The sequence below is a fragment of the Eschrichtius robustus genome, chromosome 6, assembly GCF_028021215.1.
Source record: "Eschrichtius robustus isolate mEscRob2 chromosome 6, mEscRob2.pri, whole genome shotgun sequence".
In the NCBI taxonomy this organism is placed as follows: Eukaryota; Metazoa; Chordata; class Mammalia; order Artiodactyla; family Eschrichtiidae; genus Eschrichtius; species Eschrichtius robustus.
The window spans coordinates 86,672,414-86,691,622 of NC_090829.1; the positions used below are offsets into that span (position 1 = coordinate 86,672,414).

The 19,209-nt window shown below is 42.8% G+C and overlaps 1 protein-coding gene across 5 annotated transcripts in view; it reads right to left on the minus strand.

The window, feature by feature from the left end:
• Positions 1-1,243: 1,243 nt before the first annotated feature.
• The window catches only part of SIDT1 (SID1 transmembrane family member 1), an 89,574-nt gene continuing 71,608 nt past the window's right edge, over positions 1,244-19,209 (minus strand). For 3 of the 5 annotated variants that reach the window (XM_068545530.1, XM_068545529.1, XM_068545528.1), the window contains 9 exons: positions 17,393-17,529; positions 16,648-16,759; positions 13,746-13,760; positions 12,705-12,781; positions 9,992-10,038; positions 5,756-5,861; positions 5,561-5,671; positions 4,447-4,560; positions 1,244-1,306 (listed from right to left, as the gene is read on the minus strand). In XM_068545530.1, the coding sequence (XP_068401631.1) occupies positions 1,244-1,306; positions 4,447-4,560; positions 5,561-5,671; positions 5,756-5,861; positions 9,992-10,038; positions 12,705-12,781; positions 13,746-13,760; positions 16,648-16,759; positions 17,393-17,529 (782 nt within the window). Of the gene's footprint in view, positions 1,307-4,446; positions 4,561-5,560; positions 5,672-5,755; positions 5,862-9,991; positions 10,039-12,704; positions 12,785-13,745; positions 13,761-16,647; positions 16,760-17,392; positions 17,530-19,209 lie in introns of all 5 variants that reach the window. The other 2 variants (XM_068545527.1, XM_068545526.1) reach the window with 2 other exon arrangements.

The window sequence follows — 19,209 nt, forward strand, 5'->3', positions numbered from 1 at the left end:
GGGACACTGAGCATTTCAACACCATCCTGGGGAGTGAATGTGAATCAGATGTGTCAGAGAGACAACCGCCCCTGCCCCCAAACCGGCTGAGCTCTTTGCAACTAGAGCGGAGGAGTGAGATGCCTTCACCCTGAGAGTGGCCTCCAGAGAAGCTCAGGAGAAAGTCTAGAGCCCCTGATCTGCGTAAAGCAGCAGAGGAGGGGCTTGGCCGGTTGTACAGGAGCCCGAGAGCAGTGCCCCTGCTTAGAACACTTATTTCTTCCCCAAGGGTGATGCAGGCACAGAATGGAGCTGTTTAGCTTGGAGGCCGAATTGTCTTCGCTGAATCTGCTCTAGGAGCCCAAGTCCTTAACGTGAGGCCTGAGTGCTTGATGCTGATGTCACCAGGCTCCTAGTGCTGTTGGTCATTCCTCTTGCTCCGCCTGCTGCTGGAAGAGTTTTCCCATTTCCCCTTCCACCTTGGAGCTGGTCTGTGGAGACGTGGCCTTCCGAAGAAGGTAGAGCCTGAGTCAGGGGGTCCACACACAGTGGTGAGATGAAGACACCAAGGAACAGGGAAGCACCCACACCTTGGTCTCAGGGACAGTTACCTGCCAGGAGCGGGTGACACAGCCTGATGCAGAGTCCTCCTAATGTGGTCAGGAACCTGGGGGAAGCGTACAGCATTCCTTTGGTGGAGGTGACGAGCTGGTGCTACAAAACATCTATCCCAGTTGGGTAGGGCCTTGGGGCCACCCCTCTACCAGACTCCAAGGAATCACATCATTCCAGGACTTCGGGGAAGTGGGCTGGTGTTTTGGGATGTCTAGAGCAGCAGATGTTACAGAGGTGCATAGGGGGCCACCCTGGAGTTTCTGGGCAGGGAGGCAGCTGGAGGGCAGAGGGCAGCATGGTTCCCCCATGGCTGGTGAATCTCAGGTGAGGGTGGGAGTGGTCCCAAGGTCAACTTCGATGCAGCTTTTGTCCATGTCTAACTCAGAGTAGTGACAGAAGGGGATGGTGGGTGTCTTTCGACTCTGAAGGGCTTGACTCTGTCCACAGTTGCTGCTTCCCTTCTGCTTCCCTTCTTGCAGGTTTGGGTCCCCCTGTAGCTCCTCTCCTCCCTGCGGGAATGTGTACAGAGCCAACCCAACAGAGGGTGAGTGGAGCATTTGGCAGTGGTTACTTTGCTGCAGTCCCTGTATTTTTCATGAAACAGCACCAAGATTGGTTGCTCCCTCTCCCCGCTCTCCATGCTGGAGGCTTAAAAGACAGGGATCTGGTCTCTCCGAACCACATCCAGGTCATCATCCAGGGTTAACAAAACCTGAAATGAGAGAGGCAGAGAAATGAGAGGAACCCACAGTTGCAGTAAGTCCCTATTTTCTCTCAAAGACTCACAAGTGCCCTTACTTGTTTTCAGGTCTTCTGCAGCTTTCTGCAACGCCGTGCTCTTAACAGGCACTTGTCATAATTACATAGTTCATTTATTAATTCAAATGTTTATCAAGGGTCTATTAAGTGCTATTCCAGGTGCTAGAGATATGGCTTAGAACAAAAGAGACAAAAATCCCTACCCTGGTGGGGCTTACATTTGAGAGAGGGCTTCAGACATGAAGCAAATGCATGAGCAAAGTCTAGTATGTTAGCTAGTAATATGTACTAAGGATAAATATGAAACTGTGGTGGGAATATAGGAAGTATGGGATGGGGCGAGGTAAAAAATTTTTTTTGGTTAAAATTTTATTTTTCTAAATTTTGTATTTTTATTTTATATTGGAGTATAGTTGATTAACAATGTGTTAGTTTCAGGTATACAGCAAAGTGATTCAGTTGTATATGTATAAAATTTTGTTTTTCATTGGGTGGCCAGGGACATCATTACTACTTAGGAGGGGACATTTGGGTCGGGACCTAAACGGAATGAAATCTTGTTTAGGTCATATAAGAATTGTACCCTAATCCTCCATTTTTAGTTCCCTCTACCATCACTCTCTCCACATGGAACCCTTAGCTCCACTTTTGTTGTCTCTGTCTCTCTAGAGAAGGTGACTATCAAAGATAAAAGCCTTCGGGAATGATGTTTATACAGACTGGTTAAACTTCCCAAAGTGGCCACGAGGGGGTAGCCCTGCTCCACTCTTGAGGTTACATGGACAAGACTAAAGTAAGTGGGCAGCGTGAACCCAGGAGGCCTAATATTGGTCTGGCCAAAAGGTTCGTTCAGTTTTTTCCGTAAGATGGCTCTAGTAGCACTTAGTTGTCTTTAACCTCATTTGAAACAATTTTGTTAGATTGTATGTGACAGCTGTCATATCAGCGTGCATTTAAAAGACCTATCAAAATTGGTGAATTTTTGTGTAGCCATTTTAATATTGAAGATGGAAGAAAAAAAGCAACATTTTCGGCATATTATGCTTTATTATTTCAAGAAAGGTAAAAACAACTGAAACGCAAAAAAAAAAAGATTTGTGCAGTGTATGGAGAAGGTGCTGTGACTGATCGAACATGTCAAAAGTGGTTTGTGAAGTTTTGTGCTGGAGATTTCTCGCTGGACGATGCTCCACAGTCGGGTAGACCAGTTGAAGTTGACAGCGATCAACTTGAGACATTAATTGAGAACGATCAACGTTATACCACACGGGAGATAGCCGACATACTCAAAATACCTAAATCAAGCGTTGAAAATCATTTGCACCAGCTTGGTTATGAGAATCACTTTGATGTTTGGGTTTCACATTAAGTTAAGCAAAAAAAACCTTCTTGAATGTATTTCCGCATGTGATTCTCTACTTAAACATAACGAAAACGTTCTGGTTTTGGGCTTCCCTGGTGGTGCGGTGGTTAAGAATCTGCCTACTAATGCAGGGGACACGGGTTCGATCCCTGGACTGGGAAGATCCCACATGCTGCAGAGCAACTAAGCCTGTGCACCACAACTACTGAGCCTGCGCTCTAGAACCCACGTGCCACAACTACTGAAGCCCGTGCACCTAGAGCCTGTGCTCCGCAACAAGAGAAGCCACTGCAAAGAGAAGCCCGCGCACTGCAACAAAGAGTAGCCCCCGCTCGCTGCAGCTAGAGAAAGCCCGCGCCCAGCAGCGAAGACCCAACACGGCCAAAAATAAAAACAAACATAAAAAGTTCCGTTTTTAAAACAAACTGTGATGGGCAGTGAAAAGTGGATACTGTACAACGATGTGGGATGGAAGAGATCGTGGGGCAAGCGAAATGAACCACCACCAACCACACCAAAAGCTGGTCTTCTTCCAAAGAAGGTGATGCTGTGTATATGGTGGGATTGGAAGGGAGTCCTCATAATATTATGAGCTCATTCCAGAAAACCAAACGATTAATTCCAACAAGTACTGCTCCCAATTAGACCACCTGAAAGCAGCACTCGACGAAAAGCATCCAGAATTAGTCAATAGAAAACGCATAATTTTCCATCAGGATAACGCAAGACCGCATGTTTCTTTGATGACCAGGCAAAAACTGTTACAGCTTGGCTGGGAAGTTCTGATTCATCAGCCGTATTCACCAGACATTGCACCTTCGGATTTCCATTTATTTTGGTCTTTACAAAATTCTCTTAATGAAAAAAAATTCAATTCCCTGCAAGACTCTAAAAGGCACCTGGAACAGTTCTTTGCTCAAAAAGATAAAAAAGTTTTGGGAAGATGGAATTATGAAGTTGCCTGAAAACTGGCAGAAGGTAGTGGAACAAAAGGGTGAATATGTTGTTCAATAAAGTTCTTGGTGAAAATGAAAAATGTCCTTTATTTTTACTTAAAAACTGAAGGCACTTTTTGGCCAACCCAATATTGTTTGTTAAATGACCTGATGTACAGGTACCATGGGCTTTTATTTTGGAAAAGTCAAAATTAAGATGGAAGTATGCTGGGAGTTCTCATCCTGGGTTGTTATAACATGCATGGCTTCTGGAAAGGTGTTTGGGCAAAAAATGGAGGGACTACAGGAGAGATTTGGAAGAGACTGGTTAGAAGGCAAAAAGAGGCCTGGCTGCTATCCTGAGCCACTCCCCAAGAACTTGTGAAATGTTTGTAAGACATGCAGTGAGACTGGAAGAGGGGGAGGAATGTGAGTATAGCACAAGAAGGAATAACCTAGTGTGGCTGAGATTGTAGCCAATGCCAAAAGTGGTTCCCAGGGGATTTGGGCATGTGAGTTCTAATCAACAATTCAGTCCAAACATTGCACAACTGAAGGAAAATTATTTTATCACTCTGTGTCTTAAAGTATTGAAGAGTAAAAGGAGAATGAAAATAAAGATCTAACCGAAGGATACAGTGTAAAAAAAGAAATAAGATATTCTGTACACTGAATTATGAAGACTTGGAAAGGGAAATTAAAAATACAAAAGGGGATGTAAGAAAGAGGGGAAGAGAAAAAAAGGGGTACAGGATGTAAAGCGAGAAGAAATGAAAAAAGTTTTTATAAACTCACCAAGAATGAGAAAAACAGGGCAGTAGCAGAGAGGAAGTGCCAGATGTCATGGTCATCAAAGAAATCCAGCAGGATACACTCTCGATTCTTCTCTCGGGATTCGGCTGGCGTTCCCTGGAAGAAGGTGAGGCAGGATGTAGTGGGGGCATTCCCACAGTTCAACTCCTTAGAGGGCTGAGTATCCAGACACCTAAAAAGTCGCTACTAGATGCCTGGGTCAAAAAGTTAGCTTCCAAGAAAACATACGTCCACACAAAAACTTGACCACAGTTGTTCACAGCAGCAGCATTCATAAAAGCCAAGAAGCGGAAACAACCCAAATGTCCATAGACTGATGAACGGGTAGATAAAATGAGGTATATCCATACAACGGAATATTCAGCAATAAAAACATGAAGTACTGATACATCTACACATGGGTGGACCTAGGAACCATTATGAAGAGAAGCCAGACTCAAAGACCACATGTTATGTGATTCCATTTATATGAAATGTCCAGAATAGGTAGATCTCTAGAGACAAAAGATAGATTAGTGGTTGCCTAAGGCTAAGGGGTTAGGGAGAAATGGTGATTGACTGCTAACGGATGCAGGTTTATTTCCTGGGGTGATAAAAATGTTTTAAAGTTGCCTGTGGTGATTATGGTGATAGAGAGCTAAGACTTCTTCCCTGTTCTGTGCCTCAGATACATCACCAGTTTCCTAGGCCTCAGCTTTCCTATCTGTGAAATGGATTTATAAACACCTGCACCTGTGTATTTGTTTATGGATGGTGACTATGGTAAGTGGAGAAGATACACTAAGCAAGGTTTCTGTACATATTAAACATCCACTGGGAACAGGATCATAATCATAATATGACACATAATGAAGATCACGTTTGCAGTGTCGGTAGAGCTTCGTGTTTAAGAGGTGCCACCCTGATAATGATGACATGCCATTTATTGAGCAGTCATGTGTGGATATTTAAAACCATCCCCTTTAGAGAAAGCATTCATGTTAGAGAATATAAAAAAGATAAGCAGCAACACGCACATGAAGAGAGGGAGGTAGGAAGGTCAGAAAGGCAAGATGGAGAGAGAACGTCGTCCTGGAAAAGAAAACTGTCCTCTTACCTCCCAGCTGCTGAGATTCTGGAAGAAAAAATACAGGGCGGCGGCCCACACCACAGCGGTGGCGACGATGCAGAAGAGCGGGATCAGGAGGATCTTCTCGGAGCTGCGAAGCTGTGGGTGAGAAGCGATGCTGCCAGGCTGCACGCATCACCCGAGGAGGGCCCGCAGTGCCCGGCTCCCAGCCGCCGCTCTTACCTTCATGATGATGTAAAAGGCCAGGTAGAGCAGCAGGTTACAGATGAAGATGCCCAGCATGTAGGAGGCAAAGTCCCTGGGTCGATAGATCAGTCCAAAGAGGGCACTGAGCACACAGAGGAATTATTTTGTAGCTATGAAGGTGGATTTGTAACATTTTTGGCTTTTTCACTCCCACACCCCCATTTCTGGTGGGAGGGGAATTTAAAAATGTTGAACATATTATAAGTAACTTTCAATTCATTACATCTTCTTCAGAACATTCGTTTTTAATGATTGTAAGGTTCCTATCAGTGGATGTACCATAAGCAATCCTACCTCTCTAGTTGAAATGAAGAGTTTCTCTTTGTCCTTCAGTTGTTCACTATTATTAAAAACTGCAACAATAAATACCTTCAGACATATTGTGCTTTTTTTTTTCTTTTTGCATTTAAGATGATTAGAATAGATTACTAGACATAGAATTATCTCAATAATTGGCTTGACACACATTACCAAATTTTTGCTAGCTGTCTACATTAATACTGAAGTTTATTTTGGTTGGCGATTGGGCTTAATTTTGCTCCAAATTTCTATTCCGTTCTAACAAAAGTCTTTATTATATAGCCGTTTCTTATCTCCTGGTTTTGAAAGCTTGTTTTTAATACAGACACACCATGCACATATATATATAGTTGGATTTCTGGCCTCTTCATCCTGATTCACTAATTTATAATTTCTAGTTTTGGAGCAGTGGCTCATCGCGTTATTGGTTAGGCTAGCTTGCACTATCCAATGTGGTAACCACATGTGGTTATTTAAATAAAAATTAATAAAAATTAAATAAAATTGAAAATTCATTTCCTCAGTCACACCACATTTCAAGTGCTCAGTAACCACAAGTGGCTAATAAACACATCATTCCAGAAAGTTCTATTGAATAATGCTGGGCTGTCACTATACACCTCTGCCCCTCCTTTCTCCGGTTAACCTTTCGCAGAGACCTTTGACAATTTTGTCTAAATAGGTAAATAATTTCAGAATAAAATCCTATTAACTTCATTTCTAATTCTAAATTTACACATTAACTTGAGAATTGATATCTTTACAATAGTTAATCTTCTCACCCAGGGCATGCCATCTTTCTTCATTTAGCTAAGTTTTCCTCTATGTCTCCTAATAAGGTAATTAAATTTTCTGCAGAAAGATTCCACACATCTCTCAAAGTTTATTCCTAAGTATTTCAAGTGTAAAGCTGTTATTAATGGACTGTTTTTGTTCATTTTTTAAAAATTTATTTTTTTATTGAAGTATAGTTGATTTACAATGTTGTGTTAATTTCTGCTGTACAGCAAAGTGACTGAGTTATACACATATATACATTCTTTTTAATATTCTTGTCCATTATGATTTGTCCCAGGGTATTGAATATAGTTCCCTGTGCTATACAGTAAAACCTTGTTGTTTATCCATTCTATATGTAATAGTTTGCATCTACTAACCTCAAACTCCCAGTCCCTCCCTCCCCCGCCCCCCCTACACTTGGCAACCACAAGTCAGTTCTCTATGTCTGTGAGTCTGTTTCTGTTTCGTGAATAGGTCCATTTGTGCCATATTTTAGATTCCACATATAAGTGATATCGTATGATATTTGTCTTCCTCTTTCTGACTTCACTTAGTATGATAATCTCTAGTTGCACCCATATATTGCTGCAAATGGCATTATTTCATTTTTTATGGCTGAGTAGTATTCCACTGTATATATGTACCACATCTTCTTTATTCATTCATCTGTCAGTAAACGTTTAGATTGTTTCCATGTCTTGGCTATTGTGAGTAGTGCTTCTATGAACATAGGGGTGCACGTATCTTTTTGAATTATAGTCTTCTCTGGATATATGCCCAGGAGTGGGATTGCTGGATCATATGGTAATTCTATTTTTAGTTTTCTGAGGAACCTCCACACTGTTTTCCATAGTGGCTGCACCAACTTACATTCCCACCAACAGTGTAGGAGGGTTCACTTTTCTCCACACCCTCTCTAGCATTAGTTATTTGTAGACTTTTAAATTATGGCCATTCTGACCATTGTGAGGTAGTTTTGATTCTCATTTCTCTAATAATTAGTGATGCTGAGCATCTTTTCATGTGCCTATTGGCCATCAGTATGTCTTCTTTGGAGAAAAGTCTATTTAGGTCTTCTGCCCATTTTTTGATTGGGTTGTCTTTTTGTTATTGAGTTGTATGAGCTGTTTATATATTTTGGAAATTAAGCCCTTTTGGGTCGCATTGTTTGCAAATATTTTCTCCCATTCCATAGGTTGTCTTTTTGTTTATGGTTTCCTTTGCTGTACAAAAGCTTGTAAGTTTGATTAGGTCCCATTTGTTTATTTTTGTTTTTATTTCTATTGCCTTGGGAGACTGACCTAAGAAACTTTGGTATGATATATATCAGAGAATGTTTTGCCTATAATCTTTTCTAGGAGTTTTATGGTGTCATATCTTATGTTTAAGTCTTTAAGCCATTTTGAGTTTATGTTTGTGTATGGTGTGAGGGTGTGTTCTAACTTCACTGATTTACATTACACTGATTTAACTACACTGATTTATTTACATTTACATGTCCAGCTTTTCCAACACCACTTACTGAAGAGACTGTCTTTTTCCCATTGTATATTTTTGCCTCCTTTGTCAAAGATTGATTGACCGTAGGTGTGTGGGTTTATTTCTGGGCTCTCTATTCTGTTCCATTGATTCATATGTCTGTTTTTGTGCCAGTACCCCACTTTTTCGATTACTGTAACTTTGTAGTATTGTCTGAAGTCTGGGAGAGTTATGCCTCCTGCTTTGTTCTTTTTCCTCTGGATTGCTTTGGCAGTTCTGGGTATTTTATGGTTCCATATGAATTTTAGGATTATTTGTTCTAGTTCTGTGAAAAATGTCATGGGTAATTTGATAGGGATCACATTAAATCTGTAGATTGCTTTGGGTAGTATGGCCATTTTAACAACATTAATTCTTCCAATCCAAGAGCATGGGATATCTTTCCATTGATTGTTAAGTCTGATTGCAGACTTGGGTTTGATTTTAGTTCTACTAGAGGCAGGGACAAGCTAGGTGATTCTGACCCTGCAGACACTATCATCGGTTGTTCAGTATCGTATCTCCTATCAGCGCCCTCCATCCTGTCTTACAGAGTCGCCAGGACTGTGGGGTGTTCCCTAAAAGGGTGGCCGAGAGAGCATCGCAGGTGACCACGGCCAAGAATCACCCATCCTGACGTGTCCCTGAGTAAAGGACAGTCCTTCACAGGTATGGACCTTCCCCAAGGTAAACCCTCGGGCAACAATATTGTGGGAAGTTTCTTCCAGAAGCATGTGGCCTCCAAATAAGATTCAAATTCTCATGACTTGATTCTGGCTTTCCCTGATGGTGTGCTTCTTTCTTCGTATCTGGTATATTAAAGGGAGGAGGAGTAGGGAGTCACCTTTCTATCAAAGGTCACTGACCCAGAGGAGCACATCAGCTAAGAACCACTAATAAAAGCAGCTAAACATACTTATTTTTTGAGGGATCAATAAAATATCTCACTCATTCACATCTTTAAGTTAAGAATAAGTTGCAAAAAATAGATACATAAAATACAGCTAGCATAAATGTACTTCTGTTGCACTGTTCTACTTTGAGGTCATTAGAGGAAACAAGGCCAAGGTGATAATGAGGGAAAAGAAAAGGAAGAAAAATGATATAGGCAGAGTAGGAAGATTGAGACCTGGAGGGAAAGAAAGAAATGAGAAAGAGACACACACACACACACCTAGTAAGAGAAATGCCTACTGGGTAGCCTTTATGGAAAGTTCTAAAAAGAGTTTAAAACTGTTGCATTTTTGCAGGTGCTGGCATAATTAATCTCTCTTTATATATATGTGTGTATGTGTGTATATGCATATATATCTAATCTAATTTATCCACCTAGATATAGCAAATTTGATGTTTGTCTTGTTGAACAAGTGAGCTCAAGACATCAGTGTGTTGAACTCATTGCTTTAAGGGAGGCAACTATTGGTACACAAGAGCTTCCTAGTGCATTCTTTGCAGGAGGAAAAATAGCTTTCTTTCAAGTCACTAGAACAAGCACAGTCCTATGCTCTCCTTAATTTAAGACTTCTTTATAAAAATGTCAGCCAAGGAAAGCTAAACCACGGTGTTACAGAGAAATTAATAAAGAGAAAAACGTGTTTTCCTAAGACTACTTACAAGGACCAGTTAACCAGATTCCCCATGATGAGCAATACCATTCTGTCCTGGAAAGGAGGAAAGAAAACATCAAATGAGGGGCCGCACATACTGTTTTTAAAAAAACTTACCATAGGGGAAGCATCAATTATGGGAAAACAATTGCCTTGGTGAAAACAATTTTTCTATAGTTTTAAGAGAGTTGTACCTACGACTGGAAAGTCCTCTACGAGGACTAAATGGCAAAGCCTCTGACTGCAAACAGACGTGATCTCGTCCCTGTAAAAGAAAGCCTGGCGAATAAAGCAGAAGTCTTGCTGTTTCCCCCCAGTTTTTAAAGGAGCTGGGCATCTGGGCCCACCTCTTGGTGGGAAGACTGGTGGTATGTGCTGATTACTTAATAGTTAAAAGAATTCTGCCACCAGTGTTCTGTAACCAAGGACTCTTTCCGTGGGTTGTGTTAACTGGTGGGCCCTAAGGCAGCTCTTGGGATGCACCTGGAATTAGTTTCATTACTCTGGCTCCAAGGAGGTCCTGCAGCTCCCCGGCTCCTGGTTTCTAAACACATGGCCTTAAGATTAAAGTTATTGGTAGGGGAGAAAATAGAGAGGTGATGTCCATCTCAAAGGACAATTACTCCGATAGAGATTTATTCACAATCCATTCCTGCTCCTTTGCCTACTACTTACAACTGTTAGGTGCTATCTAATTATACTTTAATTTGCATGGCCACTCATCTATTTAAAAGTAGTGATTCTCTTTGTGGGTGATCCATTATATTTGAAGGAAATATCTTCCTTTTAAGAAAACTAATTCACCTACTAGAAAGGCCAAAATCCAAAACACTAACAACACCAGTTGCTCGTGAGGATGTGGAACTCTCATTCATGGCTGGTGGGAACGCAGAATGGTCCAGCCATTTCGGAAGACAGTTTGGCAGTTTCCTAGAAAACTAAACGTACTTTTACCGTATGATCCAGCAGTTGTGCTCCTTGGTATTTACCCAAAGGAGCTGAAAACGTGCCTATACAAAAACCTGCCCACAAAATTTTATAGCAGCTTTATTCATAATTGCCAAAACTTGGAAGCAACCAAGATGTCCTTCAACAGGTGAACGGATAAATAAACTGTAGCACATCCAGACAGTGGAATATTAGTCAGGACTAAAAAGAAATGAGCTAGCAAGCCATGAAAAGACATGGAGGAAACATAAGTGCATATTATTTCAGCCAATCTGAAAAGGCCTCATACTATATTATTCCAACGATATGACGTTCTGGAAAAGCTAAGACTAAGGAGACACTAGAAAAGATCAGTGGCTGCCAGGGGTTGGGGGGGAGGGGCAGGGAAAGAATAGGTGGAGCACAGAGGATTTTTAGGGCAGGAAAACTACCTTCTTTGATACTATAATGATGAATGTATGTCATCACAAACTTGTCAAGAAAACCATAGAATGTACAACACCAGGAGTGAATTGTAATGTAAAGTATAGACTTTGAGTGATTATGATGTGTTTACATAGGTTCACTGACTAACAAATGCACCTCTCTGGTGAGGGTGTTGATATGGGGAAGCTGTGTCTGTGTGGAGGAGGGGCATATGGGAAATCTCTGTATTTCCTTCTCAATTTTTCGGTGAACCTAAAAAACCTAAAAACTCTTAAAATGCTCTAAAAATAGTCTGTTAAAAAAAAAAGACAGCCTGCATCAATTAATGTAAAAAAACCCAGAAACACTAATTTCCCCTTATGGTTCACAGCTGAGGCATTCTTATCTCTCCTAATACTCACAGGTCCTAATGGGCTTTTAAGTTCTCCCCTGAGTAAAACCCTCCAGCTTCAATTCCCTGAAGTTTTAGTGCCTATAGCTCCTGCCCAAGCTCTACGGGGCTAAAACATTCCCATGTTCCTTTATGTAAAAATCCTTCTGATTATAAACTATCAGCAGGAATTTAGTGAATGCCTGTGTGCCAGGCCCAAATGGCATCACTAGTTCTGATCACAGCATGGGGTAAAGGCTGGGGCAGTGGCTCAGAGGAGGTATGTAGCCTTCCCAAGTTCACTGGCCAGCAAGCCAAGGCAGCTGGGAGCAGGGCTGATCCCAGCTCAGTGTAGAAACTACACTGATCCCTCTGCTCAGTACAGAAATGTGTAACATATTGAAAACCATACGGTAGAATTTTTAAAAGTGTATTTCCGCCATCGAGCAATAACTACAATTTTGAAAAAGCATTCGTGCTCATTGTAAAAGTCAAACAATGTATAAAAAGCAAACAAATGTATAATGTGGAAAGTTCCTAATGAAAGTGATTGGAGTGATCATATGTCCCTAGTTTGCTTGGGACAGTCCAGGTGTCATTATTAACAGTGCCCTCTCTTCACTTTCACAAGTGAAATAATCGTACGTCTTTGGATGCTTATTTATAGGGACACCCTATCTCGATCCTCCCTCCTCCAGCACTCATCACTTCAATAGTTTCATGTGTGTATATACATACATATGTTCTTTATATACTAGCAATTTTTCATGTACAAAAAAGGAACCATCCCAGCGTGTCTTTTAAGAGTGAGAAGAGGAAGCAAGATGCCTCTTCCCTCACTAACTGGACTTCAGCCACGCTAGGCCATCTGGCCCTCTTGGTTTGGGGAGCCTTGTGTGACTACCCCGAGCCTGCCCCTCCTGCTGTCCTCCTGTTGTCTGGGAGAAGGCCAAGGCACGCAGGAACACACACGTACCATATAGAGAGGCCGGCTGCACTGCTGGATGCAGTCCGTGTAGAACACCATAGCGGCCCGTCGGAAAATTCCCAAATCTGCTGATGACACAATCGCATGGTGAGAAGGCTTGGTCAGAGATAATCCAAAACACTCCCCTTTGGCCCAAGCTTTTGCGGCCAGGATGATGTGGTCGTCACCTCATAAAAGCCATGCTTTGTACCTAATAGGCCAGCAATAAATGTTTGCTTTAAAAAACGCCACCCACAGCTGCCTGGGCTTTCGTGGCAGGTGTGCGCTATCCATGCAGCATCCCGCAGAAAGGCAGGCAAGGTGGACACAAGGAACAAGCACTCGCAAACCACTTGGGAGGCTGGCCAACCCTCCTGTGGTCTCCTTCAGCTGAGTTCCCCTCTGTTGATAGTTTACCCTAGTGGTGTTTCCTTTACAGCAGAGATGTATGGGGCCTCTCAAAAGTCACCTTAAAACATCTGCTCTCTCTAGGCCGTGGGAAATCTTAGCGTGTAAAAATTCGAATCTGTGTTTCTCAGTGTGGTTATAAGTCAGTAAGAATTGAACCAGGGGACAGTGGGATCTACTAAGCATGTTCAGAAAGCCTGTACGTATGATGATTGTTACATGAGCAGGGTCAGGGCCCCAGGTGGGGCTGTCATTCTGTGAGCCATCCACACACAGATGTCACGGGCAAGGCTGGGGTCTTCCCGAAGCGAGCATTTCAGTGAGGGTGGACCCCAGCTCTGCTGTGCTGCTGCTCCTCTTCAAGGCTACCCCTGGGGTCAATTTAAGCAGCGTTCAGTAGACTAGATACACTGGGGGTGGGGTGGGGGCTTGGGCGTGTCCATGCACTAGCCCAGAAGAGGCGCATTGCGGGCTGGGTTGGGGTGCATCCCTGCCTCTGAGCCTCTCTCCAAACCCCCTGCCCACCAAATCCTGCCCATTCTGAAAGAAGTGTTCAGAAAGCAGAGTTGGCAGGTCAGCCAGGCAGGTCGCTTTGTTAAGAAAACAATGTAGAAAACCCTGGGGAGGGTGGCTGAATGTTACCTGTGTCAGACACATCTGAATCAGTGGGAAGCAGAGAATTGAGGAGAGAAAAAAAAGATTTGTAAGAAGGTAGCCGAACAGGTAAACTACTGGTCATTTTATTTTTCTCTCGAAACAGATGACTTTAGTTTTGTTTTCTGATTACAAAAGTAATGTTTTCTCGTAAAGAACACAGACTCCTTCTGCCTGTCTCAAACGTTCAGAAGTTCACTATTCTTCAAAGCGTGAATCAGACGTTCCTCTCTCCCTGTGTACTTTTGCGCACCACTTGCAACTTATAATCCATCCTCTGCCTGTGGTCCTTTTCGGGAAACAAGAGGCACGATGGTGATCTGGGCAAGTAGCTCTGCAGTTTTCTGTCCTGCTTATGAAATGCTCTGCCTCATTGCTACTGCCTTTCCTCACGTCCACATTTATTTTCCTGTGTGGCCCGAGGGCCCCAGAGAAAGGAATCTGTGATTTGAGAAAGCAAAGGCAGCTTATGGAATGGGCAGAGAGCTTGGTGTTGCCTGAGGCACTGTCCACTAACCCGACTTCCCTTTGGACTAAATGTAGATGCCATTGTCACAATGTTTCCCTTTTGACTTTGCTAAATCCGTAACCACTTGGGGGAGACTCCCTAGGTACAGAAATTTTAAATATTGGGTTAAGTTGTGTGAAGGTTACCTTCCCTTTGCCCCTCCAGACTCACCTGCCATGTCTCTCTGTCCTCACCACGCCCGGGGAGGGTGAGTGTAGGGACCACTCAGTGGGTTCCCTCGCTCCCCTTGGATTTGGACAATGAGAAACGCCAGCAGGAGACTGGAGGGACAGAGGAAGGAGAGTGAGCCCAGAGTGCTATCTGCCTGGTGCCCTCCCTGTGAGGTTGCCTGTCTGTTAACCAAAGGTCACTGCTCCACGCTCATGGGGGAAGGTGACTTCCTCTCCATGATGCCCTCCTTCCATGTTTTGGTAACCACTTCCTCCATGCCCTTTTGGGCATGCGGATAGTAAAAGCTTCTCTGCTACTAACCCCGGGTTACTGTGCTACCCCTTTCATTCTTCTCCACCCCACCCCTGTCCTATGAAGAGTCCCTCTGTGAATAAATCTTTTGTCTTTGTATGTGATAGCTTTTTCCTGTTGGGACCCTGACAAACTAGTACATGGTTATAATAGACTACATTAAATTTCTCCTTTTTTAAAAAGGTAAATTAATTCAGTATTGCAAAGTTGCATGGGGCAAAGGTGGTATAAACATATTAAAAGCTCCTCTATGTATTAATGGTCACTACCATTACATATATCTGTATTCAAGTTTATTTTTCCAACTTGCAAAGCCCAGAGAAACAGTGCCTAACTTATTTTCCTTTTGAGAGTTTAGTTTGTATGACTTCATTCACCTTTGAGTGTGGAGGATGGAGCATGAACGAGTGCTGTACCAAATGTTCTACCCAACCAGCTATTGATGCTTCCACTGGGGGAGTTGGAGGTATACTGGCTATGTTAACACCAAGAGTTAATCTACTGACCATGCCAAAAGGAAAAACTAAACTGCCAAAATGAGAGATTGTTTTATTTGGTCTTCTAGTCTTAAAGCCACTTGTTTATGTAGAATCGCTCTTAGATCTGGGCAACAGGGGTGCCATATTTTAAAGGCCCTCATTCCCCAATGAGTGAGGAGTCTGCAGGGCAAGGGGACTGCTCCTTCTAGGCCACATTCTGAATTCCTGGACCCAAGAATTCCCTGTCCTGATGGCCTTGAGCCCGCTCTCGGAGCCTGCATAGGTCCTTTCCCTGGTTTGCCTTCCTGAGGGCAGATGGCACCACTAGAGTATGCACTTCTAGGGGCAAGGAATGGCCAATTGGATGTTAGACAAGGGTGTCCATATGCATACCTGTGAGACCCCTTAAGATGCAGGACAGAGCCAGAGGTGAGAAGAAAAGAGGGGCAGGGGCTGGGGATCAGCTCTCCTGTACAGCTATGTTCTGGAGTACTCTTCCATGCACCTGAGAATTTTAAATTTGAACTTGTACCTTGTAGGTTGTAATGAAGGTATATTTATCAGCTTGTTGGTCTTCCTTCTTTCTTCCTTCCTTTCTTCCACATATTTAATACTTTTTTAGTCTGCTTTATAACTTAAACATTTTTATACATATGGTAAGTTGGCTCTTATTTACAATCTTGCCTTGGGCTCTGCAAATATTAGGGATGGGCCTAGTTTATATATATATATATATATATATTGGTTTTTCTTGAAATATACAAATGAATCTTTGAGTCTGACTTCCCGGACTTTAAAATGATGGGTGAAATTTAGGTGCTCTAAAATGACTTGCACCTGCTCCAATGTATGCTGACTGACCAAGAGCAGATCAGAAGCTGACTTCCACAGAACACTTGGCGTTCTAATGTGATACGTTCATGCCATCAGAGGGCGTTCGGCAGGTGTCCTGCCTCTAAGATTGGCAAGTTGGTCTCCAAAAGTTCCAGCCCCAGAATTTGAAAATGATATAGAATTTATTCTTGTTAACCATTTAGGATGGTTAGAGAAATGCTCCTTTTAAGTGCTATGAACTGAAAACCGTTCTCCTCAGTGGAACTCGCGGTGTGATGATCATACCGTTCTACAAACGCACTTCCAAAGTTTGGCGAATTGTAAAGCTTTTGGGACTTGGAGTTGGAAGGACGCCTCAGCTCTGAGCTAGCTTAGTGTCTCAGTTGAAAACAGAACTAGTGATAGTAGATTGTTGCTATCTTATACAGGAGAGGAAGCTCTTGGAGAGAATATATGCTATTAAACACACAGAATTCAGAGCAAACGTTCACGGTGACAAGTAACACCTCCGTTTAGGATAGGCAAGACAGTTCTTTCTCAGGGTGAGTTAATCAGCATGTTTAGTATAGAGTAACAGGTGACTCACCTATCTTGAAACGACCCATGTAGTAGATCTGGGTGCTGAGGGCCAGAGAAGCCAGAATATGGATTGCAGAGAAGATGACCCAGAACAACCACAGGTCATTTTTCCCAAACACCTAGGAGTAAAGATGGAAGTTACCTTCATCTGGGTTTTTTTTTTTTTTTTCCCAGAGAACTCACTAAAATTGTTTCATCTCTTGTGTATGCATAAGGTGTCAAAAACCTAGCTGTGTGTGAACTTTGGGTTTTCCCCCTTCTCTGATCTCACAGGGATCTTACTGCACCCAGGGCAGGAAAAAGAATGGCTACCTGGCCAAATGAAAAAGAAAGAAATGGAAAAGGGAAGCAATGGGTGAGGCAGCTGAACAGCAGGTGAAGAGGCAGTAGGTCTAAAGCTGGGAGCTAATGCTCTTCAAATAACAGAAGACGACTGACACATGTGCACGCACATTTAGAAAGTGGTTTTTGTCCTTTCAAGTCAGTCTCTCTCCCATCAGCCCGTACATCTCTATTCCAGTCTCACCCGAGTCAGGTCCCAGCTTTGTATTAACACTGTCCAGGGGCAGTGTTCCAGGGGCCTGTTACATTATTAAAAATTCTAGCTCAGTAACTAAAATGCTATGAATGGACCAATGATGAGGGTGTGTCATGAGCCAAGGATTATGATTAATGAAACCTGTTCACCTGAGGTCCAAAAAACAAAATACAAAGCCTCCCAAGAGGGCTGCCAGCCGTGGGGAGGGACGCACCACTCCAAGGACGGTGAGCGTGATGACCAGAGCGAAGGAGATGTAAGCAGCGTAGGCACTGGCGTTGATGTCTGGGTGGCGGGTCTGATAGAGCTTCAGCATGCAGAGGCCGGCGATTATGTACATGAAGGAGGTGTCTGAGGAGAAGCCGAGACAATCGAGATCCAGTAGGTGGCAGACAGACCTCTCTTCAGCCTCAGAAAACCCCTCCCTTCAGGCCTTGGAGTATTTGCTGCCCTCAGACTGTGTGGTGACCTGCAACACGCCAGCCTCTCCAGGCACATTCTAGGTAAACCCTACACACTCCACCTCTCACCCCCCTCCAGGAGGGGCATTCCTAGCTCATAGGAGAGAAGTATCAGATGATATGATGAATAACTGCCTATCCCCACTCGCAGGGCTATGTGTGTATAAACGCTCCTGTCCAACAACAACAAAAGAATCCCTAATGGGAACAGGGCAGTGTGACAATAAAGAGAATCCTACGTGGGTGCAGGAGGTCCTCCTCAGCATACTGAAACATAACCACATTGATTACTGCTCATATACAAGGCTTTCTAGCCTAGGGATGGAAGACAGCTAGAAATTACATGTGGCTTAGCTGCACGGGAGTTAAGGAAATGCAAATTAAAACAGCAATGCAATGTCCCATGTTACTAAAAAATGTGGCAAAAGTGTAAATGTCTAATAATAACACGTTAGTGATGATAACGGGGGAAGTGGAAACTCTCACTCAGCCAGTGGGAGTAGGAATTAATATTCTGGGGAGAAAGTTGGCTGTTTTTGGTAAAATGGAAGATGCATCAACCAGGACCAGGTGACCCCCAAATTCTACTTCTAGGTATTCCAGGGAACCTCTCTCACATGTGCGCAAAGAGGCATATATGAGGCTAGTCACTGCAGCACTGTCTGTACTAGCAGAATATTGGCAACATCTAAGTGTTGTTCAACAGAGGAATTGATAAATGTGGTATATTTTTATTACAGAATGACAGTCTTTAAAAATGAATGAACTGGATATCCTTGATTTAATACCAATAAATCTTGAAAACATTTTGTTGAATGAAAAAAGAAGGATGCCGAACAAAGTGTGATAAATTAATATTAATTTGTTACAAAGGAAGAAAAACTGTAAAAACAAACTGGAAGGATAAATATAAAATTAATCACAGTTGTTGCTTCTGAGGAAGGGGAGAGTTGATACGTTTAGAAAACAGTTCAAAATGGGACCTCAACTTTACACAATGTTTTATTTCTTAAAGTAGATTTAAGGCAAATATTTAAAGTGTTGGCATTTGTTCCTTCTGAGTGGTGAATGATATTGTTCTCTATAGTTTTCCTCTATTAAAAATGTCTTCTAATTTAAAAAAATTAAAACATGACAGAGAATTTCCGTGGTGTTCTGAGTTAACAGCCAGAGGCTAGAGCACAAACACAAAATAACTGTCTTTAAAAACCCCATCCTCGAGTGTGGAGGACATTGTTAATTGCCTTCTTCCAGCATCAGCTATTCCCTTTCTCCATCCTAACAGCATCTCGATACCAACTCAAATATCTCAGCCCCATTTTCTATTCAGAAATGCACACCCTCCCAGACCACTTGCTTTAGGAAAGCTAACCGCACCCCTAGTTCCAGGGAAGGGTCTCTTTGGTCTAAAGGTAACCTCACCTCCTTTGCCACCGTGACTGGTGCAGCAATGCTGGCCCGAGCTAACCCCCACACAGAGAAAGATTCTGGAGTAAGCTCAGGGCTGTGTAAGCTGTTGAGGCGTGAGGGGCTGTTATCTGGGGAGTTTGGGGAAAAGAAGTTTCCTGCT